Source organism: Gekko japonicus, unplaced genomic scaffold (genome assembly GCF_001447785.1).
Source record: "Gekko japonicus isolate JY-2015 unplaced genomic scaffold, Gekko_japonicus_V1.1 scaffold618, whole genome shotgun sequence".
NCBI classification, from domain to species: domain Eukaryota; kingdom Metazoa; phylum Chordata; class Lepidosauria; order Squamata; family Gekkonidae; genus Gekko; species Gekko japonicus.
In genome coordinates this window covers 282488-309815 of record NW_015159726.1, presented here as the reverse complement: position 1 = coordinate 309815, position 27328 = coordinate 282488, and the positions used below count along the sequence as shown (strand labels likewise).

At 45.3% G+C, this 27328-nt stretch overlaps 2 protein-coding genes across 2 annotated transcripts in view; one reads left to right on the top strand and one right to left on the bottom strand.

Annotated features, from left to right (window-relative positions):
* The window catches only part of RNF13 (ring finger protein 13), a 63697-nt gene extending 60143 nt beyond the window's left edge, over positions 1–3554 (bottom strand). The window contains exon 1 of the mRNA XM_015424268.1: positions 3456–3554. The gene's annotated coding sequence lies outside the window, so the exon portion shown is untranslated. The remainder of the gene's footprint in view (positions 1–3455) is intronic.
* A 4282-nt stretch (positions 3555–7836) lies between these two features.
* Positions 7837–27328, top strand: part of ANKUB1 (ankyrin repeat and ubiquitin domain containing 1) — a 32326-nt gene continuing 12834 nt past the window's right edge. The window contains exons 1-5 of the mRNA XM_015423697.1: positions 7837–7926; positions 11909–12052; positions 18088–18304; positions 20357–20471; positions 22407–23324. Coding sequence (XP_015279183.1) covers positions 7837–7926; positions 11909–12052; positions 18088–18304; positions 20357–20471; positions 22407–23324 — 1484 coding nt within the window. The remainder of the gene's footprint in view (positions 7927–11908; positions 12053–18087; positions 18305–20356; positions 20472–22406; positions 23325–27328) is intronic.

The following is a 27328-nucleotide window of genomic DNA, read 5'->3' as shown; positions in this document are numbered from 1 at the left end:
TGTAAGTGTGCTGATTGCTCCTTCTCAAGAAATACACCTAGATAAGGGCACCCAGCAGTATGTGAGCTAATGGCAGTCTACCCAGCACTTAAATGGTAGTTGTAGAAATAAGAGCTCAGTGTTCAGGACAGACAAAAGGAAACACTATGTTACACAGAGAGTTATTAAAATGTGGAATTCACTGCCAGAGGATGTAGTGATGGCCACAGGAATAAACAACTTTAAAAGGACATTAGATAGATTCATGGAGGATAAGTCTATCAATGGCTACTAGCCATGGTGATGGAGGGGAACCTTCACGTTCAGGGGCACTAAGCCTCTGAATCCCAGAGCCAGGAGGCAACATCAGAGGAAGGCCTTGGCCTCTATGCCCTGTTGTTGGCTGTCCAGAGGAACTGGTTGACCACTGTGTGAGACAGGATGCTGGTTTAGATGGACTATTGGTCTGATCCAGCAGGGCTCTTCTTATGTTATTATTTCTTCTTCAAGTTCTAAAGACCAATGCATACAAACAGCATACCAAATAAAATACAACAAAATCACTTCACTCAGCCTCCACTGCTATAGCCATACAAAAAGCAAGTAATTAGGAAAGGCTGCTCTTCAGCAAGGAAAGGATGTCAAACTAATAGCATTACCTCATTACACTACAAATGGAGATGTACTTTTCAGTTTATTAATATTATTATTCATAAAGCACAAAGCACATTGCAGGTGCTATACAAAGCAGAAAATGATTGTCTCTGCCCTAAAAAGCTAAAAATTCACAGAAATGAGACAACAAAACTACAGGGGGCGGAGTCTTGTGGCACCTTAAAGCAAAAGAAGTTGTTACTGTAGCATAAGCTTTAATGGACATATACACACGGATGCTTATTTTAAAACTGTCAGATGACATGTCTTTGCACTGTTGCCATGACGCAGAGCCAGAATGGTATAGCAGACTGCGCGGATCTAGGGTTAGGGAGACCCACGTTTCACTCCCCCCTCTCCCACAGAAGTCTGCATGGAAGTGTAACCTTGGGCCAGTCACCCTCTTTCAGCCTGACCTACCTCACAGAATTGTTGTGAGGATATAATGGAGGAAGGGAAAATGATGTAAGCCACTTTGGGTCTCCACTGGGCAGCAGAGCAAGGTATAAATGAAATAAAATACACTGTTATCTGAGATAGCTAAATGCAGAAGAAGGAATAACGACACATTAAAATTAAGATAGGAAGTGAAAATATCATTTACAGCTCAGGAAATAGTTTCATTTTTATTCTGATTAGTCTCATTATGAGGACATCACAAGACAAGTTACATAGACAAATAATCATACAACACACTGACTGTTGCACCAATGCAACATCACAGGTATGCACAGAGAAAAGTATGCTACGAAGGCAATTTATTTTCTACAGAAAAAAAACAAATAAACAAACAGGGATCCAGATTAAACTTTTCATCCTACCCTTTCCCCAAGGAGTTTAGAATAGCACACAGGTCTCTCCTAGAGCATTAATATTTTGCATTAGCATGCAGTCTTATAGCCAGATTTATGTGTTCCAAATAATGCAATGGCAGGGCAACACCATAAAAAATGTCAGTAGGTCTGCCTAATCAGTAGATGGATAACATAGTGCTAGATTAGGAGAGGGTGAGCTTTTGAGGTGACAACCTCCATACATAGTCACTACCAGCATAACTATATATTATCGCCAGCACTGAGACAACACAGGTCAGAAATGACATCTTCAGCTATAGAGAAAACCTAGTTTACAGAGCATCCTGAAGGATATGGGGACCTCACTACTAACAGAAAATATCCTGTAGGTGTCGATGCCATCCCATCTCAAAGGGTCAAGGCAAATGAAAGAATGTTAAAGTAGGATCTGGAAGACCCAAGTTCAGATGCCCACTCTGTCATGGAAGCTTGCTGGGAGATCTTGGGACAGTCACACAGTCTCAGCATAACCCACCTCACAAAGTCGTTGTGGGGATAAAATGGAGTAGAGAACAATAATGTCAACTGCTGTGGGTTCCCACTGAGGAAAAAGGCAGGATAGAAATGAGGTAAAGAAATAATAAAATGTAAACTCAAGCAGAGTTCCTTAAAATCCAAATGAAGGGGAAACTATGTGGTGGTGTTTTGTGTGCGTTTTAAAATCAAATACTAATCAACCATTTTGTTGGCTTAACTTGAAACACAACCACCCCAGCCAGCCTGAATACAGAGACCTAACAGCACTTTCAAGTAATTCACAAGCTCAGGTGTTACCAAATTTCCAAAGATGGGAACTTGGAATTTGCAAAGCAATCACCCCAAGCAGTCTCATACACCCTTGCTGTTCAAACACTGCACATAAATGGAACTGTCAAGAGAACACATGGAACAAGGCAATCCCTTAGACATGCAGTGCCCAAGCTATTTAGAACTGTATAAGTCAAGAGTAGCCTGAAAGAAACGCTAACAGATGCTCATGCAAACACTGCAGTTTCAGTACAATCTCACATACCTCAGGGGTCAAAGTCACCACTTCGCACACCAAGCTAGAGCTCTGCTAAAGTCATCCAGGGCCCAACATGCTTTGCTGTACAGTACAGTCATTATGCTGCTAGAAACCGGGCTATACAAGACAAGCAACTTGGGTACCTGCCCAGGGTGCTGAAAACAAAACAGAAGCGAGGAGGCGGGGAAACCCTCTTAACTTTTTAACTGACTCCTGATTCTGGTTGATCAAAGTACAAAAACCGGGTTATAAACATACCAGCACGACCAAGCTCCGAGCACGCCTCTGTGGATCTCATCTGTTAACATTTAACACCGCAACGCTGTGCTCAGCCTTTTAGCCCCAGAGAGGCCCGAGAGGAAGGGGATGGGGGACAGCGGCATGGCATCATCACAGGGCATTTAACGACATCATAAACACCGCCGGCATCACTTCACCGTATGCGGCTTTAATATATATATATATTATATATAGTTGGCTTATATATGTCGGGGATTCCAAAGGAGTAGTTTGCAGCTGGGCATTCCCACTCTTTGGAAATCAGCGTCTTTGTGGGAGGAGGAGAAATCACGCGCGGATGTCGACACAAACTTCAAAAAAGGGAAACGAGGCAAAGGGAGGAAGAGGAAGGCAGCGAGAAAACGCAGGCAGGCAGGCAGGCAGGCGCATCCAGAAACGAAACTTGCTCAATCGAGGTGTCCCGATTCCTCCTCCTCCTCCTCCCCCCAACCCGCCCTAATCACATTTGCAGTGGACGGGGCTCAGGAGTCGGGAAGCGAGCAAAAGGCAGCAACAAGGTCACGTCGTTAAAGGCGATCTTCTGCTCCAAGCGGCCGGCTGATGGGAATCCAGCATTCAGCCAAACTAATATGAGAGCCCAGCCCGGGGGGGTTTGAGGGTTCAGGGGTCGTGTCGTGCGAGGCCCCCCCCCCCCGCCACGGGGCAGAAGGCTCCTCCCTTACCTGAAGGGGAGAGGTCGCTCCAAACGAGCCGCAGAAGGGCCAGATTTCGCCTCAGTCGGAATCCATAATAAAACCCTCTCTCGGCCCGTCAGCGATCCAGCCCCAGGAGCGGCGGAAATCCCTCCCTCTTCCCGGGCAAGCCCGCGCATAGGCGGAGAAGGTTAGGCCTACGCCGTGGATTGGCCCTCGTGGCCTGTCGCTCAGAGGGTGGACGCAGGATGCGCGCAGAAGCTCGCACGTGATGGCCACTGGGGAGAGAATGGGCGGGGCGAGGGAGGAGAAACTGTGCGAGGGATGCGGAGGCTGGTATGAGGAGGCTGCGGGGCACCGCCGTGAGGGATGGCCCGGAAAGAGAGACAGCTGAGCGGAGGAAGGCATTGCAGAGCGTAATGCGAGCTGGGCGTTGTCTCCTCAACATGCTTTTCGATGCCAGAAAATTTAACCCTGAAACATACGTGTACTCTGTTCTCTGCTATTACAAGACTTGGTGTAGATGAATGAGTGCCTTTGAGTATGTACAGAGTATCCCCCCCGGCCCCCCCTTTACGTCTGGAATTAGGGCATTATGTTTTTACATTAGAAAAATAGGGGGTAAGGAAATACTGAGAAGTAAGAAAGTGGAGATGATAGGCAGAACATAAGAAGAACCCAGCCAAATCAGACTATCTAGGCCAGCATCCTGCCAAACATAGGGGCCAACCAATTACTCTAGAGGGCCTACAACAGGGCACAGAGGCAGAGGTCTTCTCAGATGTTGTTTTCTGGTACCTGTATTCACAGGTTTGCCTTTGAATGTGGAGGTTCCCTTGAAGATAGTTCCAGGTGGTCAGCCTGTTGGTCTGTTCAGCCTCTGTCTATTAAGTTTGAACTCTACCTTCCATTCCAGTGTATTTGAAAACGTGTGCATGCACATAAAAGCTCATACGTTGAATAAACATTTGTTGGGCTTAAAGGTGTCACTGGCCTTGAGTTACCCTATCTAGTAAAGGTAAAAGTTTCCCTTGCTCAAAAGCCAGTCGAATCCAACTCTAGGTATGCAGTGCTCATCTCCATTTCCAAGCTGAAGAGCCAGCACTGTCCAAAGACAGTTCCATGGTCATGTGGCTGGCATGACTAGACGCTGAGGCGCACGGAATGCTGTAGTCACTGATAAATCTATCTTCCATTAATCCTTTCAAAGCTGCTTGTGGCCATCACTATACCCTCTGGTAGCAAATTCCACATTTTAATAGCTCATTGCATAAATAACGCAGAAACCATTGTGTCACAGTCATTTGAGGGGCAGAATAGGACCAAGGAGACCTGGGTTCAGATTCTCATTTTGCTGTGAAGCTTGCTGGGTGGCCTTTGGCTGGTCACTTTTTCATCAACCTAACCTACCTCACAGGGTTGTTGGGAAGATAAAATGCAGAAGAGAGAACAAGGCCTTGATTAAAAAGCAAAATTACCTGGAAAAAGCATAAAAGTAGTGGGAAGTTCTTCATAGAGATTCAGGATATTAGTGGATAGTGGAGCAGAAAAAGGAACTAGAGCTTATTATCAGGAAAGTGTGTGGGAGGAGAAATGCTGATGAGAGGAAACAGGTGATAGTGAAGCACAAAGGCAAATAAGCAAACCTTTTGGAGGAGAAACAGGAAAGAGGTTACAAATTACCTCTAGTTGTATTTATAGTTACAGTAATTTTGTGGGGATAAAGAGTTGTACTGAATTTAGAGCTAACTAGATTACATTTGATTGATGGTCTTTGCCCTGATTATACATAATTTGTTTTTCCCTTTCCAAACATAAACAAAAAAATGCTGTAGGTCTCATTACTAGTCTGAGCCAGTGTTTTTGAGTACAAAGCTGTTCAGAATGCTGGTAACACAATTCAGTGCTGAGAAAAAAGATGGATGCAGTTATTAAACCATCAGTAATCCCACAATACTGGTCCAGGTTAACTGGAACAGCAAAAAAGCATTTTGTCTTGAATCAGAGAAACACCAGCAACTTCTCTAGCTGCTGGTCACAAGGACGGGTGATATCTGATCCTGAGAGATAGAATGCCTCTTCTTACAGAAGATCCTTATTTATTATGCAAGTGCTGTCATCCTCAGTTATCCAGATTCAGTGCATTCTTACCCTACCGTTATAGCAAATTGAAATCCAGTTCAATAAATAAAACACATTTACCCAAAACTTGTTATTTGGTTGTTAGAAGACTCAACGGATTATTAGAATCAAAGTTTACTTGTTTTTGTGGAAATTTTGGTAGTGGTATAAACTTCTACTTTAACATCCTAGATCAAGATGGGCAGCCGTGTTGGCCTGAAGCAACAGAACAGAGTCCAATAGCACCTTTAAGACCAACAGAGTTTTATTCAAGGTGTGAGCTTTTGTGTGTATGCACACGTCGTCAGACGATGAAATGGAATTACGTATCATAGTTGTGTATATAGAGGTGTCTTGTTAAATTAGCATGCAAAATAGTGAAGATGTGTTTTAACAGGTCAAAAGAATGACAAGCTGGGTTTCTGGTTATCATCTGTGTGGGTTCAACCAGGGGGAAAAACAACATAGGTCCTAGAAACAAAGGATTCTCACATAGATATTGGTGCACACAAAAGGGCTAGGTGAAGTTCTGGAGACAGAAGGGCTATTCACCAGGTGGCCTCTGAATACCCTTTAGAAATGTAAAATAGTAAAAAGCCCAGTAGTGCCTTTAAGACTAACAAACTTTATTGTAGCATAAGCTTTCAAGAAACTCAGCTATCTTTGTCAGATCTTTAGAAATGTAGATACCTTACCTGGTGGAACCAGTTGTTATTCCATAAGCATAGCTCTGCTGGGTGGAGGGGGAGGTTGGAGACTGCCTTGGAGAGCTGCCTTGTGTGTCACCTGAAATTAAGCCCTTTTTCAGAGTTTATGGCTAGCTTTGTGTTTCAGGCCAGGAGTGCCTTCCTTGGCCTGACTTTGTGGGTTTCTGGTTCAGGTTAGAAGTGGGGTGCCCTGCTATTTAGGGCTACCAGCAAGTAAGGCAGCACCTCTGGGCTACAATTCCAAATATCAAGTCTGATGGAAAAGCAGAGTACATGTTTTGGTGTTGCAGTTAAGAGCAGCAGATTCTAATCTGGAGAACAGAGTTCAATTCCTGACTCTAAACAGCATCAAGCACAAATGTCATTTTCATTTGGTTTTGGTTTTCCTTTACTGCAGTTTCATTCTGTTTCGCTGGTTTGGCTGTTCTTACCTTTTATTTATTCACTTCATTTATACACTGCCATTCTCCCTAATTGGGACCCAAAGCAGCTTAGATCATTCCCTTCTCCTCTATTTTATCCTTACAATAACCCTGCAAGGTAGGTTAGGTTGAGTGTGTGTGATTGGCCCCAAGACGCCCAGTGAGCTTCTACAGCAGAGTGGGAATTCTAATCTGGGTCTCTCCCAGACCCTAGTCTGACACTCTGACCACTACACCGCATGGGTTACCTTTTATATCATGCCATAGTAATAATAAAGGATAAATAGACATGTCGAAGTTTATGCCAATGTCAGCACATTTCAATCAACGACTTAGCATGCTGGTGAAAAAATAACAACAGTGCATTCAGTCTACTGGGACATTCATTTTATAGGCACCAGGGAGCTTACTGTTTCAACAGCTGCAAGCAGCAAGCATCTTTTAAGACCACCAGTCAACTCTCTGTACCTTACCCAAGAGAAAACCGTATGTTAAAGGGCACAGTGATTTTAAATGACAGCAGGAACCCCTAAGTCCCTCTTCTCATTCTCTTGCTTATTGGATGTCAAGTTCTCCAGCAACCGGCCTTTCTGCTTTTTGTGGAAAGTACAGTTGGCTCCTGATCTAAAGCGGCCAGGCAAGCACTGTTAACGGGCTTACAGAGTTGTTATGGTAACGTGAGCACAGAGACAAGATTTGTTTAGAGAAAGTTTGCGGAATGCCATAAGGAATCAAATAAACAATAACGCTCATTTATGTAATGATGCTGAATGGTTTGCTAAGTGCCAGTTGAGCAAAGAAAACTGGTATGGTTAGCTGGAAACATGCATGTACATGTTGAAAGCTTGTTCCTGCTTGCCACGGTCAATACTGTCAATACGTGGCTTGATGGTTTAATTAAGCTTGTGGTTTGGAGGGGAGCATTTTTCCTATGCTGCTCAATTTAGGGAGTCCAGTTTATTTTTCTGAGTCTCTCTGCTGCTTCAGAAATCTGGGCCTTTTCTGGCTGCCTTTGGCTTTGAAGAAAAATGTACACATTTACGTTGGATATTTACAATCGCCTAAGGATTGATTATTCTATGCCGATGTGGGTACAAGATCTGTGGAGCCTGTTGTTTGTGTAGAAAGAGCTTCAAAGAGTTTCTAAGGGCATTTTTCAAAATGAGGGTTTTTGTTGCTTTTGAAGGACTTTATGAATCTTTCGACATTTCATCTGAGGATACCGTAAAAGATGTAAAGCTGATGATAAAGGTAAGAACTTGGCCAGAAGCCAAATTGCTTTGTTCTCTATAATGTTGACTTGGTTGTCTTAGCATTTAACTGCATGTGAAAATCTGAAATGGGTTATATCTGCTGTCCAATGGGAGAATCGCTATAGAAAAGCTTCACATTGTAAAATAAGGAACTCAGTTGTCACCGGATTTCATTGCAAACATTTTGTTAAAATGTATATTTCCAGTTTATGTCACGTAAGAGTTGCCAGCAAGATTGTTTTAATTCAAGAGACTTGGTGTCTCTTTTGTGATCTAAATAATATTTTTGAAATGCCTGAAACAAGCAGTTTCAAATCTGTATATATTTTAATGTGGGAAGGGCTAGTTTATTTTGACTGCATATTGTAAAATAACTGGGATTTTTATTCTGCTTGAGGCTTAGCTAAACCCTTTGGTTCCAGGAATTGGTACAAAAAGATTCTTTAAAAACATTACTACCAAACTCATAACCAGAAACTTTGTGGCATCTTAAATTGATGTATAAATAGCAAAGGCCTGAGTACAGACAGTTCAATATGTTTGAAGTTATTTAAGTTGTTAAATGGTTTGGGGCCAGTATGAACACGTAGAGGACTGTCTCCTTCCATACCGTCTGATCTGCCAGGTATGATCTGCCTCCCAAGCCCTGCCCTCTCTTCCTCAGAGGTGAGACAGGTGGTGAGTGACTAGAAGAAAAAGAATGTGCTGTCAAGTCCCAGCCAACTGATGACAACCCTGATCATGGGTTGTTTGAGGCAAGGGACAAGGAGAGGTGGTTTGCCACTGCTTTCATCTGGGTAGTCTTCAGTGTTCCCTCTAAGCTGAGTTAGTATGAGCCAGCTCACAGTTTTTTAGCCTCCGGCTCACACATTTTTGTCTTCGCTCAGGAAGGATGGCTCCAGAGCAAACTGATTTATGCTGTAGCCAAACTGCTCGCTCACAACTTTAATGCCAGGAGCTCACAAAGTCGAATTTTTGCTCACAAGACTGCACAGCTTAGAGGGAACATTGGTAGTCTTCCCTGGTCCCATCCAACTTCTGACCAACTTCTGGCCAATCCTGCTTAGTTCCCAAACTCTGATGAATTCAGGCCAAGCTGAGCTATTTGGGCTGCTGTGGAGATTAGTGACGAAGCATTTTCTGTGGTGCCATCTTACCTTTGGAACACTCTCCTCCTTAAGGGTCCCCTGGCACCCAGTCAAAATATCTATTTTTACCCAGGCTTTTAATTGGGGGGGGGGGTTTATCTTTCCAGCTTTGTAATGGTGAGGTCTGTTTTATGGACAGCCTTATGCTGTTTATGTCCCTGGTCTTGTTTTAATGGCTTGTTGTTTTTATATTGATAATTTATTATTTTAATTGTAAAGTGCCTCAAGCAGGACTTTGAAGAGGGAGCACAGAAATATCCTTAAATAAATAACTTTAATCAAATGACATATTAGTAAAATTAAAAAGGAAATCCCCAAGGACTTGTCACTTTTCCCTCAGTGAACAGAATCCTGAAGGTCTGAAGCAGGTTTACCTTTTAATGGAACAATTTAATGACATCCAAGCTTCCTCTTATATTGCTGAAATGCAGATCTTTTCACACATAGATATTCCTGTGGTTTAGGTGCCAACTTGCAGCAGTTTTTCTCTGAGCTTCCTTGAATCCTCATTTTCCCTTTTCCCCCCCCTTCCATTATATCTTTGCCATTTCTCCATGCTTGCTCAAACTGCCTGTGATCTAATTTGAGAAAGCATGGGGAAAACTACAAAGAAGCTATAAAGTAAAGGTAAAGGTTCCCTTGCTCGAAAGCCAGTCGACTCCAACTCTAGGGTTGCGGTGCTCATCTCCATTTCAAAGCCAGCACTGTCCGAAGACGTTTCCATGGTCATGTAGCCAGCATGACTAAACACCAAGGCGCACGGAGCGCTGTTACCTTCCCACCGAAGTGGTACCTATTTATCTACTTGCAATTTCGTGCTTTTGAACTGCTAGGTTGGCAGGAAAGAAGCTATAAACAAATGTAAAATGAGGACATGAGAGGCTCTGGATGTGGTCACACGGTTGTTTTGATCGGGTTTCACTGCTGTTCCCTCTCACATTTAAATTTGCTGATCAGATGGGCCAATCTGCCTCCCGCCCCAAACTGGGCGCACTTGCGCAATCCTCCTGGTTCTCTGCTGCGTTTTCCTGGACTGGGAGAATCAAGTACTTTCCAGATATTTGCGCTTTGAATCTACAATTTCACCGATCTGGACAGCCATCTCTCGCAATGATTGCAATTAGGGCGGTCTGACCTTTCTTTGCACTATGAGGTTTTGTTTTTTTCCAGCCTCCACCTTTGAACGCATGAGCAATCCCGCGCTGAATAAATTCTATATTTAAACATTCAAGTGCACATCCAGCGCAGAGCTCGTGGTCCTGCCAGGAGTCCCCGATGCGGTGTTAGGAGGGAGGGAGCCCCCAGCGCTGGGGAGCTTGCCCAGCTTGCTAGCAGCGTTGGGCAGCCAGAGGCGGCATGGAAAGTTGCTGGGGGAGGAAGCTGGCGAGCGGGGAAGGAAGCACTGGCAGGGCTTTATTTTATTTATTTATTTATTTATTTTGGGACTTATACCCCGCCCTACCCAACGGTAGCGTTAGGAGGGAGGGAGCCTGAAGCGCGCCCAGCTTGCCAGCAGCATTGGGCTGGTGGCGTGGAACATTGCTGGGGAGGGGAGGTGGGCGGGCAGGGAAGGAAGTGCTGGATGGGCTGGCAAGCGAGCGGGCTACGGACAGAGGGGCCGGCTGCATCTAGACAGTGCCCAGAGCCTCCTCGCTGAATGCTTGCGGTTCGGGGAGGGATGTGTGATCATCCCAACCCGAAACAAAATATTCCCGATTAAATTTATGCTGGGAACAAGTCGCAATTACCTTGCTGTGTGACCACAGCCTCAGAGAAAAACCACTGCAGGTCCACAATCAGTGGGAAAACCTCAGCGTGAAAAGACTTTCAAATTAGTAGAGGCTGACCTCTTTCTTTTCTTAAATGAAAGCTGAACATTCAGAGTGGGACCTGAAATATCCTTGGGGGGGTGGGGCACCTGATCACTGACACTCCATAGATATATTCCTGATTAATTTGATGCTATTGTTTTGACAGCCTGATCTTTAAACACAATAGAAGAACATTTGGTGAGTTTGTTGATTCACTTAAGATAACATCATTTGAAATGTGACGTTGGAGGAGAGTTCTACGGATACCATGGGCCATCAAAAAGACAAATAGGCTGTAGATCAAATCAAGCCTGAACTAAGCTAAAATGGCTAAATGGGGGCTATCATACATTGGTCACATTATGAGAAGACAAGTGTCCCTGGAAAAGACAATAACGGTAGGAAAAGTTGAAGGCAGCAGGAAAAGAGGAAGACCCAACATGAGATGGATTGACTCAATCAAGGAAGCCAGGGCCTTCAATAAGCAAGCCTTGAGCAACACTGTTAACAATAAGGCATTTTTGAGGTCATTCATTCATAGGGTTGGGATAAGTCAGAAGTGACCTGATGGCACTCAACAAGATAACATCAAGAGTGGTTTCACCAGGATATAAAGAGTCAAAATGTGATCACACTCTGGATTAGTCATAAAATGGTCATATGGTAACTCATCACATAAAAAAACAATAATATGAATTGCCCCTGCTCTTCCCTGTAAATGTACTTCCTTTGGAGTAGTGAGAATTAGGACCGTTTTGCATAACGTGAAAAAGACGCTGAACGAAAACCTATATAGCCTTTTGCATAAAATGCTTATGGAAACAGGTGGGTCTTAACCATTGTAGGCAAGCATCAACAATCCCACACATCCAGACTAACTGAACCTCACTCTATACTGTCTTTTGATCATGGAGTTTATTGAGGTAACGGGTATGGACTGGAATTCTAACTGGTTATTTACCCTGAATATTTGCTTCTTATTATTTCAGAAGAATCATCAATTGCATTTTGTTTTCTTAAGGATTATTTTCATGTACCTGTCTCTGAAGATAAACAAGGCAGGAGATATTTGGAGTTGATATATGCGGGAGCAGTTCTCAAGGACAGCTGGATTCTTGCTGATGTAGGAATATCAGTGTCTTCCACAATTAAATGTGTTATTAAGGTACTGTACAGTTCTTTTTTTCAAACACCACCACCATGCTGCCTAATTAAGCAGATAAATTTTCTGTGCATGTGGTTTTCTGTCTCTAAATTATAGCCTTTGTGGTAGCAGTACTCAGCAGTAATCAAAAGCATCTGACCTTAGCCTGAGACTGGTAACCTTCAGATAATGACTGCAGAAAGGTGTTAAGACAGTATTAATGAATTCTTAGCCTTACCTTTTCTTTTCCAGAAACTTCTAAAGTTCTTTTTTTAAAATGTCTTTTAAAGGATAGCATAGTACTTCTCAACAGAAACTGAATCTGCAGAAGGAAAGATTTCTATAATAGTGAGGACAAATCCAATTAATAAGCTTATTTAAAGACAAGACTCTGCTTTTAGAATGTATCTATGACTGAAGCACTAAGAAAGATGCTGCGCCTCCAGCTCTAATTCTCAGCCAGTTCCCTTGCTTAATCTCCTTTTCTGCCGGCTGCAGCAATTGACACTGATTTGGGGGAAGGGTCATGACTTTTCCATATATTCAATTGACTCCTGATTTTCTTGGGAGTTGATCCACAAGCACTGGAATTGGTTTGGTCTGCCCACCTTCTGCATTTTCACCGTTGTGGAGTCAGTTCATTCTCTTCCACACATGCTGTAGATAATCAGGATTTCAAGGGAGGGTGCTGTTATCATCATCGCACCCCCTACTTCTTAATTTTTTGCGCGTCCTTGTATCTGTATATCAATATCATGGCTGCATTTTTTTAAAAAGTCACTAAAACATGGATATATCAATATACTATAGTTCCTTCCCTCACAGAGATATAAGGGAAAAGGCATATCTCCGTGAGGGTGGAGGCTAGAGACATTTTTTCAAATGAAAGCTGGGAATTCATGGAATATCAATATATTCAAAAAAAATCATAAATGAAACCACTTATCTTCAGAGCAGGGGGGACGAGAGGGAGCAGTTTGATGATGATGACAGTCCAGTGATTGAAAACTGGGCTGGAGGTAGATGGGACTCTCTATAGTCCCCCTCTGAAGTCTGAGGCTAAGAGACAGTGAAAAGGCCTTCACTTCCAACAAGAGATAGTGTTGCCAGACAGTGGTGGGAGAGGGTGTGGGCAAAGTCAGTGGCCCAGCATCACTTCCAGTGCAAACCTAGAAGTGATGTCACCATATTAGACTGATGTTCTAGGAACCCCCTGAACTCTATGGTTTTACTATTGGCACAGTGATTCTTTCCCCATTGATGCCATTAGTGTGACTATTCTTTACCCCTAATTTTTCCCTAGCCACCATGCCAAGTGGCAGTGGGGACAGCAAGTGAATGGTGGGTGGTAATCCTAGCAGACAATACTGACCTTGATAGAATTATAGTTTGACTCAGGAACACAATAGCTGAAAGCACATGTTCAGCCTGATCCCAGGCATGTTTTTTCGGAAGTCCAATTTGAGTTTATTGGGATGATGCCAAGTAAATGGGAATCAGGTTGCTGCTTTATTGAACCCATTTATGAGGAGACCCATTACTCCTGACATGTTTCAGTTGTCTTGGATCTTTTCCTTCCTTCAAACTGTAGACTTGAAACAATAATTCTAGAGCAGGTCTCATAAAAATCACAGCATAACACTAGAGTGAGCTACTTAAAAGTAAAGGTAAAGGTTCCCCTTGCTCGAAAACCAGTTGAATCCGACTCTAGGGGGCGGTGCTCATCTTTGTTTTCAAGCCGAAGAGCCAGTACTGTCGAAAGACTTCTCCATGGTCATGTGGCCAGCCTGACTAAACACTGATGTGCACGGAACACTGTTACCTTCCCACCAAGGCAGTACCTATTTATCTACTTGCAATTTCTTGCTTTTGAACTGCTAGGTTGACAGGAGCTGGGGCCAGAGACTGGAGCTCACTCCATCACGCGGCACTAGGGTCTCGAACTGCCAAACTACAGACTTTCCAGTCTGCAGCTCAGCATCTTAACCTCTGAGCCACCGTGGCCCTTCCGAGCTAGTTAAAAACCATGGCCTAAAAAGCAATAATCACTGATTCAGATGATTCACCTATTTCTCCTTCCCTCCTTTAAGCACATTGTGGCTAACTAGTCCTCTACATCTCAATCACAGATTACACAGAAGGATTCTGGGCCAGTGGAATTCAGCAGCAACATGCATTTAACTCTTCCTTCTACCATTTGTCAGACAACCAATAATTTATAGCATAACGTCCTACACACTTAATTTTCTGGCAATATACTATCAAATGTGAGGGGGAGTATGGGAATTCAGCTTTAAAATTCAATATGTGGGACAGCAGATGGACTTAGGGCCAGGGACCTAATTTCAGATCTTTGCTCAGCCACGATGCTTAGCCTTACCTGACTCGTACTCTCTTGGAGCCTAGCCTATTTCCTCGCAGGGTTGTTTTGAGGATAAAACTGGAGTGTCCTTTAACACTGTCCTAAACTTAGGGCTTCCAGCTCCTTCTTTACACAGAGTTTAAAATGTGGAATTCACTGCCAGAGGATGTAGTGATGGCCACAGGAATAAACAGCTTTAAAAGGGGTTTAGATAGATTTGTGGAGGATAAGTCTATCAGTGGCTACTAGCCATGGTGACGGAGGGGAACCTTCACGTTCAGAGGCACTAAGCCTCTGAATCCCAGAATCAGGCGGCAACATCAGGCGAAGGCTTCAACCTCTATGCCCCATTGTTGGCCCTCCAGAAGAACTCGTAGGCCACTCTGTGAGACAGGATGCTGGACTAGGTGGACCCACTGGTTGGATCCAGCAGGGCTCTTATGTTTGGAAATACCTGGAGATTTTGGGAGTAGAGCCTGAGGAGGGTGGGGTTTGGGGAGAGGAGGGACTCCGGTGCCACAGAATCCACCTTCCAAAGTGGCCGTTTTCTCCAGGTAAAGTGATCTCTGTCACCTGGAGATCAGTTGTAATAGTGGGAGATTTCTAGCCACTACCTCGAGGTTGGCAACCTTACCTCAACGCCTTGTAAAAAACAGCAGGATACAAACCAGATAAAAACTATTTGTCTCCTTTACCAAGGAATAACCACGGTTTCAGTCTACCTTGACATCTACATTCTATAGAAATGGATCTTCACTGGCAAGGAAAATGTCTAGCATATGATTTATCTAACTGTGCCACAACTTACTTCTCAAAGGAGGGGGGATTATTGTGCCCCACTGTGAGAGCTATTTCAGTCCAACTGACTGGTAACCAAATGTAGAGCCACTAATCAGAACACAAGTAGCCAGGCAGACCCTTTTCTGAGGTAATAGGCCTGGCCCCTCTTTGAAGCTGATACGGGAAATGCCGAGACACAGCTTGGTTGTGCCTTATCCAGACAGAAACAGGACGTTATTCATCCTTGTGTACTTTGTTTTCTACATTCTAGAATTAGATAGCTAGGATTATTATTGTTGCTGGGATAGCCTTGCTAAAGCCACAGACCATGAAAACCAGGAACAGAAGCCAGAGAGCTGCCATCCTTGGCATTTTTATGACTCAAGTGGGACCAGTTTCCCGAGAAAGAGAATAGAGCTGGATGTACTGTTATATTTGTGAAGCGCCCTTACCTTTCGAAAATGCCGCATATGCCTGTTTAAAATAATGATGATTACAATAATAAAAATAAAACAACCATGCACCGTTATCTGGAAAACCATTTTTATTGTTTCTGCACTTCTTTATAGCGTAAAGTGTGCTGCAAGATCTTCTTTCTCTGTGAACAACTGTGGTCTGTGAGGTAGCTCCCTTTTGTTCACATTTTATAGATAAGATTACTGAGTCGAATGCTGCCATCCTTAGCAAAGTTACCCTCTCCTAAGCCTATTGGCTTCCATGGAATTCGGATGGTACTGTAAATCCAATTTATCAATGAGCGTGGCTGCTTCTAGATGCAGAGCACAGAAATTAAGGTTGCCAGCTCCAAGTTGGGAAATACCTGGATGTTTTTGGGGTAAAACATGGGGAGGGTGGGGTTTGAGGAGGGAAGAGACCGCTATGGGGTATAATAGCATACAGTCTACCTTCTGAAGTGGCCATTTGCTCCAGGTGAATTTATCTCTGTCACCTGGAGATCAGTTGCAATCCCATGAGATCTCCAGCCACCACCTGGAGATTACAACCAGGGAGAACCACGGGAAAAGATCAGAATCTAAGCAAAGATGCTATGGACAGTAACGAAAACCGATACAGTCCAATAAAGTCACAATATCAACTTTCAAAATGCATATTGCATAGAGAAGTCCAAATCCATTCCAAAGCAATCCCTAGCACTAATTAATATGAACTAAGTTTGTAATAAGAATAAAGTGCTTGTGTGCATAGTTCTTGCCACTGTAAGGATGTGAGCGTTCCTCCTTGATGATGCCATAGACTTAAAAATCGTTTCACAGATCGCTTTTTCAGAAGAGAGTGCAGGAACAATACATACATCCAGAGAATTCAATACAATCATCACAATTTCACCTCAAGCACTGAAGCTGAAGCAATATTTGTGGTATGGATTGTTTTGGAATGGATGTTTTTTATGCAATATGCATTTTGAATGTTGATATTGTGACTTTATTGGACTTTATATGTTTTGCACTTACTAATGTATATTTTGTGAATTGGTTTTCGTTATTGCCCATGGCATTTTTGCTTAGGTTTTGGCCACCTGGAGGCTGGCAGCCCTAGCAAAATGTTTCTCTGCCATGGTAGCACCAACAAGCAGCGTGGGACCAGGCAGCATCACATCCATTTGCCCCTACTCCACTCTCCCTGCTGCCTCCTCCCCCTTTCTTGCAGTGGTTGCACAAAAGTGGCGATGGAGCAGGCAATGGAGTCAGGGCCCCTCCGTAGCCCAGGCCACCCTTTACTCTGATCCTTTTTCTCTGCCGAGGGGCGCTATGTAAGGAGGCTTTCCAGCCTCCAAAATGCAGTCATCAGTTCTCCTGGACAAAAGGGGTGCTTTAGTGGGGGAACTCTATGGCATTACCCCACTGAGGTCCCTCCCCTCCCCAATCTCTAATCTGGGAAAACCATGTCTGATTCCCCACTCCTCCACATGCAGCTGCTGGCATGACCTTGGGTCAGTCACTGTTCTCTCAGAGCTGTTCTCTCAAGAGCAATTCTTGGAAGAGCTCTCTCAGCCCCACCTACCTCACAGGGTGTCTGTTGTGGGGAGGAGAAAGGAGATTGTAAACCGCTCTGAGACTCCTTTGGGTAGTGAGGGACAGGGTATAAATCCAATCTCTTCTTTTTCTACTGCCAGATGTCCAGGAACTTCCCAACATAAAGTTTGCAGTCCCAGCTGTAATGCTACAGTGTACTTTAGAGGCTCCCCTGGTATTTACTGCTTCTTTTGAGTAGTGCAGTACTGTTGTTTTATTTTGTAACTACTCTAACCATCTTGCTGGGCAGTCTGATCCTCTGCTAGAAGTAAGGGAATGCTACAAATATTCCCAAACAGCATCATATCCCTGACACCTTTTTACCAGCTCCATTCCATTTGCCTTTTAAACATGCTCAGAAAAAAAAATTCCCATTGATTTGGAACTCCGCCCCACCCCCATCCCGAACATAGTAGACTACATCCATTTAAGAACAAAACTGGCAATCTCTACCCCTAGGCTGGAATCTGGATTACTGGACCACATTTCATAGAAAGACAATAGATGTCCAAGTGTGCAGCACCAGTATTCTGCATAATTTACCAGCAGTTATCCATGCTCTGATCACATTCAGGTTAGATTACTGCAATGCAGTGTACCTGGGGCTGCCCTTGAAGACTGTTTTAGTTGGGTGTATGTGTGGATTCTTACCCTCTTGCCATGTTTTTATTTTTTCTTGCTCCTAGTTTTCAGAGTTAAAATTTTTATATCTTCTCCATTTTATGATATGGGTAATGTTTAAAGTGTTTCAAATGTTTTGTTTACATGCTTTTAAAAAAGCTATTTTTAAGGATTTGTTTTGAGTTGTCTTGTTTTGTTCAGTGGGACAGAATTTTTTAAAATCAATAAAGAAGTGCTTAATTGTTGGGGTTTCCTTCCAGGAAGAAGATAAACCAGTTTTCTATGTCTACAATACTGTCACCCATGAAAAAGTGCCCATTATGGGAAAGATTTATCTTCTTTCAGAAAAGGTTTCCCAGCTGAAAACCCTGGTGACTCTGAAGTGTGGCTTTCCAAACAGTGTTTATTGTCTCAGGACTCCAGAGGGCAGAGAGATGTATGACTGCAATACCTTGAGTGATTATCAGTTAGATATAGGTATGACTGTTTATCTATTTTATCGATTTCCAAGATAGCTTGGACCCTCTAGTTGTTCCTAGAACCATCTGAAATTAAGAAATTGTTATGGGTTTGGACCCAAAGGAGCTGTTTTCACTAGGGTTGCCAATGTCCAGGTGTGGCCTGGAGACCTCCCAGTATTACAATTGATCTCCAGACTACAGACTACAGAGATCAATTGTAGAAAAATGGAGAAAATGGTGGCTTTGCAGGTTGGACTCTATGGCATTATACCCTGCTGAGGTCCCCCCCCCCCCCAGGCTCCACACCCAAATCTCCAAGTATTTCCCAGCCCAGAGCTGGCATCCCTGTTTCACCAATGTAATGGACTTTCCATTGCCAGAGGAGGAAAGGGCAATTTTTGCTGATTTCTCCCTAGGGTTGCCAAGTCGTTTCTTCAGCCGCAGCGGGGGACTCCCGCACAGCAACTGGAGCGCGCGCGCAAAGCACGCACACGCCGCTGGTGATGCGCACATCGGGTTGGGGTTCCCCCCGTGGCCCGATCTGCCGGCGGCGGGGAACGGGCCTCTGGGGTGAGGGTTTCCCCGCCCCCCAGGGTTGCCAAATGTGAATCGGTTGGGAGCGGGGGGCTCCCGGCCGGTGTCTGTTGTGTGCGTGCGTGCACATCACCCGGAAGTGACGTCGCACGCTGGGGGTGGGGCCACGCCATTTGAGGGGAAAACAAAGAGTTTTCGGGGCTTGAAAGTGGGGGGAAATCCGCCCCCCGGGGGCATTTGGCAGTCCTACTGCCCCCCCGGGGGGACTTGGCAAGCCTATTTCTCTCCTCACATGGCAGGCCCCCACTTTGCCACCCACACAGTTCTCTAAGGGCCCTTGACCACCATGAGTAGAAGTGGTGGTGGTGGAAAATGCCATCAAGTCACAGCCTATTTACGGCGACCCCATAAGGCAGGAGTCCCCAACATGGCGCCCGCTGACACCTTTTCTGGTGCTCACCAAGTGTTTTTAGGGAGTGGGTGGGGCCAGGTGGGGCTGTTGCTCAGGAATGGTTTTGACTGGTTGCTGGAGACTTGATAGATTGTGCAGTTTTTTAAAAAATGTTGCTTTTGCAGCAGCTGCCAACGTAGCACAAGGGTCTTTACTCTATGGGTGAAGGAAAGCTGCAACAGCCATTTTGTGGCTGGTCCCGCCCCCTGTAGTTTTCATTTTGTGGCAGCCATTTTGTGGTTGCACCCACCACCCTGTGTCAGAATTCCAAAAGTGCCCGCAGGCTCAAAAAGGTTGGGGTTCCCTGCCGTGGGGTTTTCAAGGCAAGGCACAGAGGTGGTTTGCCATTGCCTGTCTCCATGTCATGACCCTGGGATTCCTTGGACATCTCCCATCCCAATACTAGCCAGGGCTGACCTTGCTTAGCTTCAAAGCAACAAGATCAGGGTAGCCTGGACCACCGAGGTCTGGACAGTAGAAGGGGGGAGGGTGTGCTTAGTGAGCTACTGCAGGAAGGAGAGGTCCTATTCTGCCACCAGCTTTACTTCACTTGGACTCCGTCTAAGCCATAATTTTTACTTAGGGAAACATTCCAATATGCCAAATGGTTTTCATCTTGGCTGGCTGGCACTATATTTTGCCATATTACTGAGCCGAGGGGTTCATGTAGGGCTGCCAAGTGGGGGCGGGTAAACCCCCGCTTTGGAGGCCCGATTTCCGCCGCCGCTGAATCGGGCCCCGGGGGGAACTCCGCCCCCCCAAAGCACAGTGTGGCTGCGTCACCGGAGGTGACACAACCACATCAATCACGTTGGGGGCGTGGCCCCGATCGTTGGAGGGAAAACTCTATGGTTTTCCCTCCGACAATTGGGGCCACGCCCCCAACGTGACCGACATCGCACGTCACTTCCGGGGCGTACTGGCGGCGTGTGCGCGCACATCGGAGGAGAGCTCCCAGAGCCCGGCAACGCTCCCCCGCCGGTTAGGATATTCAACTTGGCAACCCTAGTTTCATGACTGTGTAAATGATATCCCTAATAAAATTAGAAACTGAGCTGAATGATTGTAACTTTCTGTTGGCAGGTACTTTACTTCATCTGGATGTTTGGGATGGATGGAAAGAATTCCTCACTGGATGTCTCTTAGGAAACAAACACAAGGTCCAGCACTATCTATCAATGGAAAAACCAGTAGTCAAGTATGGTGACTCATCATCTAACCCTTGAAAATATATTTTCCCTTTTTAGACTGAGCACTTCTGTTCCAAAATGGGTCTTATGAAAGTCTGTGCCTGCTTGGCCTACGTTAGACAATGACTTTGACACTCTCATGTAAAGTGCTGCTCAGACAAATGGACATGTTCCCAACAGTGGATTACAGCCCCCCCCCCCACACTAAAACAAAGCTCATGTACGTAAGTGGAGCTTGATGTACAAAGCAGTAATGGGTAGGTTTTACAGCCCAAAGAATCTACTGATTGCTGTCTTTACACACCTAAATATGTACATCTAATAGTTAAGGGCTGACCTCAATACAGATACGTAAATCTGGACGTGGGGTCGGCCATTGCTATAGTATAGAATTCTGCAATAGTGGGGGAAATACCCAGGTTTTCAGAAAAATCTTTCTAAAATTACCAAAAGCCCTAATATGGGGGGTATCTGCACCCCAAGTTAATAGCATGTAAAGATTTCCCCCCCAAAAAATAACTTGGAGCACAAGCGGCCAACGCAGCCAGGAACAGGTGGTGGAGGAGAGCTATAGACTGCACTGCCTTGATCTCCATGGGATGGTGTTGGGGGGGGGGCAGGGGGGTGGAGTGGGCAGTCAAGCAGGGACTGCAAAGACCAAGTAAGTGAGCCAGAATGGTCAGGAGGCAGAGGGAGTCATTCCAGGACAGGGGAACACAGGGTGGGAGCGGAGGCAAGCAAGAGCCAGATATTGGGGTGGGGGGGTGTTAGTGGGAAGGAGCGAAATGGGATCCCTCCTCCTTGACAAGTCTTCAGAGGTTTCTCTTTTGTGTCCACTGGATATTATTATGAAATACCCCTCTAGTAGGCTTGGTTGAAGCATATGTCCCACAGTTCTGTCAGATGTTACATTTACAACTGTGAATCGATGTGGTGCTTGTATAGCACTGCCATCGTTTTGCCTGCCAGTATCTGTCCGGAGAAATGTATGCAGACTCTACCATGTCTCCTTTTACCACTGGATAACTATCAGTGCATGGTGTTGCGGTTAAGAGCAGCAGACTCTGATCTGGAGAACTGGGCTTGATTCCCCACTCTCCACACAGAGCCTGCTGCTGGGTGCCCTTGGGCCAGTCACGGCTCTCTCAGAACTCTCTCAGCCCCACCTACATCACAGTGTGTCTGTTGTAAGGAGAGGAAGGGAAGGCGATTGTAAGCTGCTTTGAGACTCCTTCCGGTAGAGAAAAGTGGGGTATAAGAACATAAGAACATAAGAGATGCCAATGTTGGATCAGGCCAAAGGCCCATCCAGTCCAACACTCTGTATCACACAGTGGCCAGAAATACCAGGTGCCATCAGGAGGTCCACCAGTGGGGCCAGGACATTAGAAGCCCTCCCACTTTTGACCCCCCCAAGCACCAAGATGACAGAGCATCACTTGCCCAGAGTCCCTATCTATAAAACCCAACTCTTCTTCTCTTCTTCAGTGCATCAGCAAAGACTTGTTTTTTCCTGCTTCCCAAGTGTATCTTCGGTGGCTGCAAGTCACTACAATGTTATCCACCATTTTTATTTAATGCAGGATGGGAAGACATGCATGTTTGAGCACTGTTGCTCTCTTCATTTTTCCTAATAGAATAGATCCCTGCCAGGAGAGTGAATTTACCTGGTCTATGACTCCTGAAACCCGGCATTTCTTCTATGCAGAATGTCCTAAGCCCTTGGATCTCATCAGCTATCCCAAAGCTTCATCTCCCATGTATCTATGATACCTTTGCGAAGAGAGATTTCATTGATGTAAAGCTATTATTTATCCAAATGCCTCTGGGGCCATTGGGAAAAGTGGAGACAACACTGTATGTGTGCTTTTTAAGGTGTAGTTTTGCTGAAGATTTTTTTTTTTTTAAGCTGACTTACTCGTCATGTTCCATCTCTCTTTCAGTTATCAAAAGAGGGTAGCCCTTTATATGGCAGCCTTTTTTGGACACCTTCAGCTTTCAGCCTGGCTCCTGAAACAGGGAGCAAGACCCACTGACGCAGTCGGCGTCCACCCCTATCGTGAGTGGTGTCAAGGCAACCACCATCCAGACGTAGCTAAGTGTCCGGTCCACGCGGCCGCCGAAGCTGGCCAACTCATGATGCTGAAAGCTTTCGTTAATTATAGCATCCTGTGTCTTGAGTGCCAAAACTCTACAGGGCAAACTCCACTGCAATTATGTATCCAATATAAACATAAGGATTGTGTATTGTACTTAGTCACCAAGATGTGGTCGGTGGTTTCTTACCCCAATTTTTCCCTTCCCACGAAAATCTACATTAAGTTAAAACTGTGGCTTCTGAAGGCTCAAAATAACATCCGTCGGATAAAGCGACACAACCAGACTGCCGTCTTCAGGACACGAGTTGGAGATGTTGTCCTTGTGGATGGTTTCACAAAACCAAAAATGACTTCAAAGGGCTTTTATCAAGCCATGGTCAAGGATACCAGCAGCAAAAGGCTGAATTTAAATAATCCCTTCCAACGCAGGCAGGGGGCGTGTTGCTCCAAGGCTTCAGAAGGGGACCAAGAAGGGCTGAGTCTCAAATTACCTCCACTGGGAGACGCAAACAAGAGCACAAACAGACGTCAGCAGAAAAAGAGAAGCAGAAAGAAGACTGTGACTCTTGGCAATGAAGAAAATATGGACCAAAATATGTGCTTAGCAAGAGTTCCTCTGCCCCCTATTTCGATCCTCAAGCCTCCTCACTATTATTCCATCCCTGATGCAAAGTTTCTGCTAAACCCTTCTTTGGAGTCATTCTCAGAACACAGTGGAAGAACTCCAAGGGAGAATGCAATCTACTACTTAGCTCTTGCCAGGTACTGCTTTATCTTTACCAAGGGTTGCCAATTTGTTTAAGTACAATCCAAATCAGAAAGCAGGCCAGGATCTCAGGGAGGTTCACAGTTTACCTGTTCCACCGGAAACCACCTGTCACCCACAAGCCCCACGGGGCAAAGGCCTTCCCCACTTTTCTGAAACATGTGGCAGGTGCCACATTGGAGAAAGGCGCTCAGATTGCCAGTGTCCAGGTGAGGCCTGGAGATTTCCCGGTATTACAATTGATCTCCAGATGACAGAGTTCTCCCAGAGAAAATGGCTGCTTTGGAGGGTGGACTCTATGGCACTGTACCGTGCTGAGGCCCCTCCCCTCCAATTTGTGGCAGCCCTGTAGGGTTTTCAAGGCAAGGAGACTTGCCTGCCTCTTCATCATGACCCTGGTACTCCTTTTGGGGGGTCTCTCATCCAAATACTAGCCAGGGCCGACCCTGCTTAGCTTCTAAGATCAAGCTAGCCTAGGCTATCCTGGTCAGGGCATAGCTCTGTTATTTTAATAAAAATGCCCTCCGTTTACCATAGGACTTATTTGCTTTGACGACGACCCCACCCCCCAGTCAGCTAGAAGCTTTTGTGTATTTTTAAAATGAAAACAGGATTTTTAGGATTCCAACAGACCTGCACATGAAAGGATGCATATGTCTCATGGGCTGTATAATTTATGCCTGCCTTTCTGTCTTCTTGGTGATGCTGCTGTTTCATTGAGCAGTGGGGGGCAGTGTTCCCTCTAAGCTGAGTTAGTGTGAGCTAGCTCACAGCTTTTTAGCCTCTGGCTCACACATTCTTGTCTTAGCTCAGGAAGGATGTCTCCAGAGCAAACTAATTTATGCAGTAGCCAAACCAGTCGCTCGCAACTTTAATGCCAGTAGTTCACAAAGCAGAATTTTTGCTCACAAGACTCCACAGCTTAGAGGGAACATTGGGGGGGGTGCACAAACTGCCTTTCTATTTTCTCCCATTTAATTTTTTTTTAACATATATGTCTGTAAGCGAGAGACGTAGGGACACAATAACTGAATCTTCCTCAGTAATTATAGGCTTCATCAATTATAATTCACAGTTGGGGAGAGTTGCACAAATAAAGCAGTGGGAAGATGAAGAGTGTCACTGACGAACAGATGCTGCCACCGTGTGGCCTTGATGCTTTAAGGCTCAAAACAAAGGCTCAGTCCAACACATGTGGTGTTTGGTCAGCAGCTGAAGAAAGTGATTAAATAAAGATGGAGATCTCGTTTATCTGGGCAACAACAGGAAACTGCAACGTAGACTGACCGAACTGCTAACCAGTAGTAAATCTAAAGAAAATAAGTAAATGAACTGAGTTGCCAACTCTGATGTGGGACATTCCTAGAGATTAGGGAGCATCCCCTGGGAAGGGTGGAATTTGGGGAGGGCTCAGCAGGGGAGTGATGACATACAAAACACATTCCGAAGCTGCCATTTCCTCCTGGGGAACTGATCTCTGTAGATCAGCTATAATTCTGGGGGAGCTCCAGGCTCCACATGGAAGGTGGCAAACCTAGATAGGTAATAAGCTGTCTTGGGCCCCCTTTGACGGGGTGAGAGGTGGGATGAATAAATAAACGTATAACTATAAAAATTAGAGCTACTTTTGTAAAATAGTCTATGGCTGCGGTCACACAGAGCATTAGGCACGCTAGAGAGACGGAAGATAGGCAGATTTTCCGGGCGCGATCTCACTGCCACATCTGGGAAGTGTAGAGCTCCCATGGCTAACCTGAGGCTTCACTCCGAAGATGCGCTGTAAAAAACTAGTACCTCCGAGGTACTAGTTTCTGGAAACCGCAGGGCATGGGCGGGCGTCTGATCACGTTTCCGGTGGTAGTTCCGGTGCCCGCCCATGTCCCCGCGCAAAAAGGTTTTTTCCCCCCAAGTCTCCACGGATGCGCAGAAGCACCCAACGGAGCATGTGCACACTTTAGTTTAAAAAACCACACAACCCCGTTTGCCCCACGGCCCCGCTTCTTTGCAGCGCCGCAGGATTGTCCTGTGATCGGCACCTCCCCCCTAACCACGAGACCTCCATGGGACCTCCACGGGACGTCTGCTTGCGCAACCGTGCGTTATTTTGCCCCAGGGAAAACAGCCACGCTTCCCCCCCGCATTTTTCCCGCACATATGACCGGGGCCTTAGTTGATTAATCACATGGGTGTCTCAGCCCAATGTGATGCATGTTTACTGGAAAGTAAACCTGAACTGGTTCAATGGGTAAGCATCATAAATTGCAGCCTTTTGAATGATTGGTCATTGACAGTACAGCCCTCTATAGAGTTACTCCAAGCTACGCCCAAGGATTTAGATCAGAGGAACTCTGCAGAGGAGTGCACCAAAAGTCTGCATAAATTTGCGGCTAAGAAACATAGGAGGGGGGAGGTGTTTTTAGATAATACATGTGGGAGGCCCATGAGACTGGGGGGGGGGGCTTTCCTGCTACCCTTCTGCAACAGAGGGTCTGCACAAACATCCCTCCCCCTTTTTCACAGACGGATAAGCTGTTCTACTGGAGAAGCTGCTGCTGCACCCAAGGATCCAAGCCAGGTCTCTGGGTGGTGCTCAGTCCAGATCTCAGGGATAAATCACCATGCAGAAAACAATTAAAAGGTAATATAATTTACACTAGAGCTGTATCACTTAGGTGATATATCAGTTAATCCATACAAAAGTAATTTAAAAAATCTTCCTGTCACCCTGACCTGGATAGCCCGGAGAAGCCTGGTCTTGTCAGATCTTGGAAGTTAAGCAGGGTCGGCTCTGGCAAGTACTTGGACGGGAGACCTCCTTGAAATACCAGAGGTGGGAGTTGGGGGCAGGCTTTACTCAGCCACCTCTCTGAATATCCTCCAGGCCCCCAGTAGGGGTCAGTCACCAGAGGTTGCCATTACCTCCAGGCGCACACACACAAATATGCACACACACACATTAAAAAATACAAAAAAAATTTCTTCCTGCCTAGTTAATTGGGGTTATCTTTAGTCAATAATGTGTTTTAATGGCCAAAAAAACCTCAAGTTTACTGAGCAACAAGGTTGATATATTATGTATATTTGTGCCTCTGCATAGCGTACAGACACTTATAAAAACAGTAAAGCACTTAGATGTCCATGCTGCATGTGAGAAAAGGAGGAATACCTCTGCTAAGACAATATTTGCTGTGACAAATATATCTAACTAGTAGTAAAGCCCGTTGTGGAAATAAATACAACGGGATCTAGAAAGAGGCTCTGGGGGAGTACTCTGGCTTTGGGCAAACAGTGTCATTTTGCTGTGGTGACCTCAGCAGGGTATAATGACAGAGTCCACTGTTTTCTCCAGAGGAACTGATCTCTGCTACCTGAAGAGCAGTTGTACTTTTGAGTGATCTGTAGCCCTCACCTGGAAATTGGCAACAATTGTTACCCAGGACGAAATGGCTGGTTTGGAAGGTGGAGTCTATGGCATTCTACCTGTCTGATGTCCCACCCCTCCGCAAACCCCACCCTCTCAGGCTCCACCCCTCAAATCCCCAGGAATTTGCCAGCCTGGAGTTGGCAACCCCATCTCCTTCGCAGGTAACCATCAACCTACCATTATCTGCCCCTTTGACTTCAGCTGACTTCCGCTCTCCCTTCTGCAGAGCAATTGTAATTTTGAGTGGTCTCCAGCCCTCACCTGGAGATTGGCAACAATGGTTCCCCATGAGGGACTGAGTGGTTTGGAGGGTGGAGTCTATGGCATTGTACCTGTCTGAGGTCCCACCCCTCCTCAAACCTCACCCTCTTCAGGCTCCATCCCTCAAATCTCCAGGAATTTCCCATCGGGAGTTGGCAACCCTATCAGGATTGGCCCCAATATGTTTTCTCCCAAAGGCCAAAGTAGGTGACTGGACCAAACATAGTTGCCTACCAACAGGCACTGAGGGGAAAGTAGGTTTGCCAGCTCTAAGGAGGGAAATACCTGGAGTTTTGGGGGGTGGATTCTGTAGAG